The 7,929-nt window shown below is 41.4% G+C and overlaps 1 protein-coding gene across 1 annotated transcript; it reads left to right on the plus strand.

Annotated features, from left to right (window-relative positions):
* The first annotated feature begins 247 nt into the window (after nucleotides 1-247).
* On the plus strand, nucleotides 248-6,824 carry LOC126470984 (uncharacterized). Its single transcript, XM_050099030.1, has 2 exons — nucleotides 248-871; nucleotides 6,753-6,824. The coding sequence occupies exons 1-2, from the start codon at nucleotides 248-250 to the stop codon at nucleotides 6,822-6,824; spliced, it is 696 nt and encodes a 231-aa protein (XP_049954987.1).
* Nucleotides 6,825-7,929: the final 1,105 nt, after the last annotated feature.

A 7,929-nucleotide genomic window follows, 5' to 3' on the forward strand; every position in this document is an offset into this window, starting at 1 on the left:
AGTGGTCAGAGAGGGTCTGCAGGAGGAGGTGGAAGGTATCAATGATCAAATGATAAAAGCCAGAGTACTAGTGAAAGGAAAAAGCATTGAAATCATCCAAGCATATGCCCCACAGGTGGGGTGTACAAAAAAGGAGAAGGAGGAATTTGAAGATGACATGCAAAAGCAGCTAAATGGAGGTAATCAGATTATAATAGGGGACCTCAATGCACATGTTGGCACAGACAGGAAAGGATTCGAGGAGATAATGGGATCAGAGGGCTGGGGGAACCGAAATAGAGAAGGAAAATTGTTGCTGGAATTCTGCAAGAGGAATGGGCTGGCGATCGCAAATTCCAGGTACAAGAAGAGAAGTAGCCACAAAATAACTTGGTACAGTGGAGACTGGTCCCAAACTTCAGTAGTAGACTATGTACTAGTGGATAGGCAGATGATGAGCAGCCTCACAGATGTTAAGGTCATTCCGTCTGAGGCCTTAGCCAGTGACCATCGGCTGTTGGTAGCCACCCTGAGAGAGAAAAAAGATAGGAGGGCAACAAACATACAGGAGAAAAGGTTGAAGACATGGATGCTGAAAGAGGATGAACGGAGGACCCAGTACCAGACACTGATCAGGAAGAAGCTGCCAAAGGAAGATCAGAGAACAGTGGAAGAAGAATGGGGAGATTTTAAGAGGGCTCTAGTTGAGGCAGCTGAGACTGTGTGCGGAAGAACTAGCACAAAGAGGAGAATTAAGGAAACCCCATGGTGGAACCACATATGTAAAGAGGCAGTACTTCGAAAGAACAAAGCCTTCAGAGAATGGTTCCAGACCCGAACAAAGGAAGCTAGGGTAAAATATAAGGAAAGCAAGAAAGCGGCACAGACCATAGTAAGGGCGGAGAAGAAGAAGTGGATGGAAAAATGGACAAGAATGTTAGAAGAGGACAGTGAAGGGAACAAAAAAGTACTTTACACCATGGTAAGAAATAAGAGGAACGACAGAAGCGAGTGCCTGAGGATCATAGATAATAATGAAAGAGTTGTGGAGGAAATGCATGAGCTCAAAAAGATTTGGCAGGAGTACTTTGAAGATCTGTTGAATGCCGCCAAGCGGGTAACTAACAGCGATGGAGAGCCTAAGGCAGCAGACGATTATAATAGTGGGGAAATTGATGATCTAACTTGGAATGAAGTGGAAGAAGCCATAAAGAGGATGAAAGGGGGCAAGGCACCAGGTTGGGATGAAGTAACAGTGGATATGATACGAGCAGCAGGAGAAGTAGGAACCCAGTGGCTATACAGAGTGCTGAGGGTGGTGTGGAAGGAGAACAGAATTCCTGAGGATTGGAAGAAAGGAATTATAGTCCCGATCTTCAAGAAAGGGGATAAAAGGAGATGTGAGAACTACAGAGGAATTACCCTGCTATGCCACTGTGGAAAACTCTATGAAAAGATCCTGGAGAAGAGAATAAGAAGCAGTATTGAAAGTAGACTGCAAGAGGAGCAGTATGGTTTCAGACCGGGAACATCAACAACGGACGTCATATTTGTGGTAAGGCAACTGCAGGAAAGGCACTATGAGTACGGGAAGGACTTAATCATGGCCTTTTTAGATACTGAGAAGGCGTATGACAGTATCATAGGGACAAGCTCTGGGATGTGCTGAAAGCAAAAGGGATAGATGAAGAGATAACACAAAAAGTCAGAAAAATGTATGAGGGAAGTGAGAGTTGTGTGAAAGTGGGGAGGGAACGTACTGCATGGTTCAAGCTGGAAAATGGGCTGCAACAGGGAAGTGCACTTTCACCTTTATTGTTTATTATTGTTATGGATGAAATCCTACAGCAAGTATCAGATGCGATTGGAGATCATAAAATGAAAGCAGTGCTTTTTGCCGATGACCTGATGTTATGGGGAAATTGCGAGAAGGAGGTGCAAGAGCAGTTAGATGTATGGGAGGCAACGGCAGCACAATATGGAATACATTTCTCTGCAAAGAAAAGTGAAATAATTGTCACAACAAGGAAGAAGAATAGGCCAAATGTGGATATAACTTGTGGAGGGGTAAAACTACAAGTGGTAGAGAACTTCAAGTACCTGGGAAGCATGATTGAAAGTAAGAGGGGAAACGCAATGGAAATAAATGAAAGGTGCAGAAAAGCAGGGCAGTTCTTCAAATGCATTAGGGGGCTTATTTGGAGCAAGGCGGTGCCACAGAAATCCAAGGGAATTATATACCGAACCTACTTTGTCCCCATATTGGCATACGGAAGTGAGACATGGGTAATGCATAAAAGCGACAAAAGTAGAATACAAGCTAGTGAAATGAAGTTCCAGAGGAGCAGGTTGAGTGTAACAAGATGAGACAGATTGCGAAATGTGTATGTGAGGGAAAGACTAAAGGAGGAACCAGTACAGGACAGGATAGAAAAATAAAGACTGCAGTGGTATGGACACATGAAGAGAATGGATGAGGGAAGAATTCCAAAGAGGATGTTTGATCTGCAACTGGAGGGGAAGAGGCCCAGGGGAAGACCAAGAGATAGATGGGTGAAGGGAGTGAAGGAATGTGGTGCGAGAAGAGGAGAGAACTGGACGAAGGTGGAAGAGGGGGAATGGTGGAAAGACAGAACACGATGGAGAGGCTTGTGTTCCCGACAGACCCAGCCAGTGACTGGAAACTGTCCAAGATGATGATGATGATTTCAGCAGTGAAACTCCTTGGTAGTTACTGACACCTCTCTTATCACCTTTCTTTGAGAGGGGTTTAACAATGGCATATTTTAGTCATTCTGGAAAAATGCCTTGAGTTAATGATGCATTATATATTTCAGACAATACCCAATTTATTATATGGGAACAAATCTTTAGTACTCAATTGAAAACACCATTAAAACTAGAAGAGCTTTTATTCTCAAGAGAATTTATGACCCTCTTAATTCCAAATGTAGACATTGGTAGTACATTAATATGACGTATTTTTGTGGAAGTTACTTCTTCAGCAAATTGCTGTGGTCTTTCTATTGAACTGTTGGTTTCTATGTTTTCTGCTATGTTTAAGAAATTATTATTAAATACATTTGCTAACTGAGACTTGTCATTTATAGCACTCCCATTCAATTCAATAGTACTGTTATCCTCTTCTGTGGTTGGTTGTCTTGTCTCTTGCTTCACTGTATTCCATATTGCCCTAACTCTGTTGTCTGACGTACTGATATCTGACATTATGTGCACGTTTTTTGATTTTTTAATAGCCTTTCTTAGTAATTTTGAGTAGTTTTTGTAGTGTGCAACTACTGCATGGTCTCTATTTGTTCTTGCCAAAAGATACATTTCCCTTTTTCTTTCCCAAGATAATTTAATCCCTTTAGTGATCCATGGATTCTTTTTACATGGCTGTTTAATGTCCCTTCTGATTAGCTTATGCAGAAAGCTATTTTTAAATACTGATATGAATTTATCTTGGAATAGATTAAATTCTTTATTGGCATTTGTTCTTTATAAATTTCATCCAAGGTTGTTTCTTGTAAACTACTCTTAAAAACATTTGACCTGTAGTAATTAATCATTCTAACTGACTTCCACGAAGGTGTATCCACACTGTAAGGGACTATGTCATTTGCCCTGACTAACTGTGCATCATGATCTGAGAGAGCATTTGTTACTGGTTAAACAGTTATTTTGTTGCTTTATGCCTCATCAAAGAAAACCTTATCAATTGGGACCTACTGTCTTTGTCCACACGTGCTGGAAAGTTAATTACTGAGAACAAATTGTAGGATCCAAATAAGGTTTCCAGACCACTTTTCCTATTAGAATCCTTTAGGAAATCTACATTGAAGTCACCACAGACCACTAACTGCTTGGTGATGTCTGACAGATAGCACAGTATGAAATCCAGGTTCCTAATAAATAATTCAAAATTTCCCAGTGGCGATCTATATACTGTTACAATGAAAAGTGAACTGTTTTTCAGCATTCACAAGCACACACTTCTATGTGCTGATCAGTGCCAAATCTGCTTGTGTCAATGCTTTTGAACTTGTGTTCTGTCTCAATATATGTAACAACTACTCCTTCACATATATTAGTTCTGCATGAGTAATCTACTAGACTACAATCTTTTATATGTAATTTATCTAACCCTGTGGTTATGTGGTGCTCAGACAGGCACAGAATGTCTATCTTTTCCTCTAAATTTTGCAAATAGGCAAGAAGCTCTTCTACCTTATTACTCAATCCTCTAACTTTTGGTGGAATAAGCTAACCTTACTTTCCCATGTATTATTGTGCGGCTCTTCAGTTATAGTGACTTCTTTCAGAACGGGGTGCCTGAGACTTGATTCTAACTTAAGAAAGCTGCCCCTCTGACACCAGTAACCACTGGGATCTTGCATTATATCCCTGTAATTATGTGGAGGCTGTTCAAACCATGTTGCTTGATGCTGACAAAGAAGGTTGCTTCAAAACACCACTTCATTTCGTAGCGGAATTTTGCTAGGATGTGTGGAGTCATGTTCACTTGTGGTGGACACTGAGTGTACATCAAGAAGCAAAGTGCAAGCAGTCAAATTCCTGTCTGTGTCATGGAAGAGTGTACCAGTAATGGAAATGTTGAGAAATGTCAGCTGGAAGACACTGAAAGACATAAATCAGTAAACAGCTTAGTATAGAATGTGCTCTATACATACACACATCAAAAAAAGGTTTGCATCACACCGTTTCCCAGAACTCCTAAAGATAGACATTGACTGTGGACATTGTATCACAGACACAGTCCCTTTGACTGTTCAGAGATGTCACTAAACCCACCCAAAGATGCAAACAACCATGCATGAGCAGCACCTATTAGACGAAGGGGGCCTGACAGCCGATCAGTTCCATTCATTCAACCAGGAAGGAGGTACACACCATGTGTTGTCTGTAGTTCAACCATGCCTAGATGGTCAATATCTCGGTTTGGACGTGTCTACAGTGTTACTTTGTTACAGCAAGGGCTCTCAACAAAGGAAGTGTCCAGGCATCTTGGAGTGAACCATACCAATGTTGTTCAGACATGGAGGAGATACAGAGAGACAGGAACTGCCAATGACATGCCTTGCTCAGGCCACCCAAGGGCTACTACTGCAGTGGATGACCCCTACCTATGGATTATGGCTCGGAGGAATCATGACAGCAACACCACCATGTTGAATAATGCTTTATGTGCAGCCACAGGACTTTGTGTTATGACACAAACCGTGCGCATTAGGTTGCATGATGTACAACTTCACACCCAACATCCATGGCGAGGTCCATCTTTGCAACCGTGACACCATGCAGCACAGATACAGTACAGATGGACCCAACAACATGCTGAATGGACTGCTCAGGATTGGCATCATGAAGAGTGTCACATATGCCTTTAACCAGACAATTGTCAGAGACGTGTTTGGAGGCAACCCGGTCAGGCTGAATGCCTTAGACACACTGTCCAGTGAGTGCAGCCAAGTGGAGGTTCCCTGCTGTTTTGGGGTGGCATTATGTAGGGGTAATGTACGCTGCTAGTGGTCATGGAAGGTGACGTAACAGCTGTACGATTCGTGAACGCCATCCTCTGACCAATAGAGAAATCATATCGGCAGCATATTGGTGAGGCATTCGTCTTAATGGACAACAATTCGCGCCCGTATCATGCACATCTTGTGAATGACTTCCTCCAGGATAATGACATTGCTGACTAGAGATGCCAGCATGTCCTCCGGACATGAACCCTATCAAATATGCCTGGGATGGATTTAAAAGTGCTGTTTATGGACGATGAGACCCACCATCCACTCTGAGGGATCTACGCCAAATTACCGTTGAGGAGTGGGACAATCTGGACCAACACTGACATGATGAACTAGTGGATAGTATACCACGATGAATACAGGCATGGAGCAATGCAAGATGATGTGCTACTGGGTACTAGAAGTGCTGGTGTGTACAGCAATCTGGACCACCACCTCTGAAGGTCTTGCTGTATGGTGGTACAACATGCAATGTGTGGTTTTCATGAACAATAAAAAGGGCAGAAATGATGTTTATGTTGATCTCTGTTCCCATTTACTGTACAGGTTCTGGAACTCTCAGAACTGAAGTGATGCAAACCTTTTTTTTATGTGTGTGTTATAGTGATTTACTGAGTATATATGTGGACATAGAAGTATTGTGAATATTGGAGTCCACTTATTCAAACAGTATATATCTGAGTGGTGTCTGATCTGTCAGACATCTCCGACAGAACAGAAATCACTTGTGATGATGCGGCTGGTACATACATGTAACCATGAAATGTAGGGAGGGTAAGGAAAGGGAAAGAATGGGTAGAGATTGTGAGGGCTTGCCAGACAGGGCACCATAGTTATGTAGTAAGAAAAGTTGAAAATTTGTACCAGACCAGGACTCGACCCAAATTTACCACTTCTCATGAACAGTTGTCTTACCTGCTATAGCCATCAGGATGCAGTATCTGGCTGACTAAATTTCTAACTTATCACATGCTGCAATGTAGTGTCCCTCATCCATTCAGCTCTCTACTCACTGATCCCAATTCATGTAGTAGTTCCAGTGATATTTGTGCATTCACACTGAAACAAATGGCAAGGAACATTTATCCTCTTTTTCAGAAATGTGTGTCTATATATATATATATATATAAAAACAAAGATGAGGTGACTTACCTATATATATATATATATATATATATCTGAGTGTTGATGTGGCTGATTTATGCATGTGAACATCAGATGTTTGGGATGGGGGGAGGGAGGTGGGATATAAGGAAAGGGAAAGAATGGGTGGGAAGCCATGAGAGTTAACAGTACAGGCATTGTGGTAATGCAATGATGAAAGCTGAAAATTTGTGTAGCTTCAGGACTAGTGTAGCATTTGTCATGAGCAATTGTCTTAACCACTCACGACATGTCCAACAGAACAGACACAATTTGTGTATATACATTTATGAAAAAGAGGGTAATGGGTCCTCAATGTTTGTTCCAGTGTGTATGCACAAAATCATCAGAACTCCTGCACAAATCAGGATTTGCAAGTAGAGAGTTAAAGGGCAAGGGATACTGCATTGTAGTGTGGGATAAGTTGGAAATTTGAGTCAGTCATGGACCATGACTGGATGACCTGAGCAGTTAAGACAACTGCTCATGACAAGTGGTAAATCTAGTTTTGAGTCCTGAGTGGACGTGTGACAGAACAGACATGACAGATATATACATTTCTGAAAAAGAAGGTAATGGCTTCTTGATATTTGTTTCTGTGTGAATGTGCAAATATCATTGGAACTCCTGTGGGAATCAGGATTTTTGAGTAGAGAATTCAATGGACAAGGGATATAGCAGTACAGTGTGTGATAAGTCGGAAATTTGAGTCCAGATGCCCAAAGCAGTTAACCATCCACTCATAAGAAGCAGTAAATTTCAGTTTGAGTCCTGGTCTGCAACAAATCTTTGACTTTATTCTTTACATTATCACCCATCCTTTCCCTTACCTTACCCTCCCTACATTGCCTGCTTACATGTATTCAAACAATGCTGTGTAGGTACTCTGGCACCACATTTCACCTTTGTCATAGCCATCAGCAAGATGTGCACTATCCTTGCATTGTTGTTTCTGTTATTTCCATTCAATGTAACATTATTTGTGAATAGGAGTATTATGAACAATGTTATTGTTGTTTTTCCTTACCATCATAAACACTAGCACACAGTAATGTATCAGAAAATATGTGCAGTGAACTATGTATGTCATACTGGTAGGAATACAAACAACTTATTTTTCTTCGATGGATAAATTCGGGTACACAGGTATGGAAAACATAACAAAGGCAGAGGAAACTTGTGATATCTTGGAAAACCTGTTTACTGGTAAGAATAAAATTAAGTGGGTTAATCTCTGGGATGCTCTGTTGGA

Source organism: Schistocerca serialis, chromosome 3 (assembly GCF_023864345.2).
Source record: "Schistocerca serialis cubense isolate TAMUIC-IGC-003099 chromosome 3, iqSchSeri2.2, whole genome shotgun sequence".
Lineage (NCBI taxonomy): Eukaryota > Metazoa > Arthropoda > Insecta > Orthoptera > Acrididae > Schistocerca > Schistocerca serialis.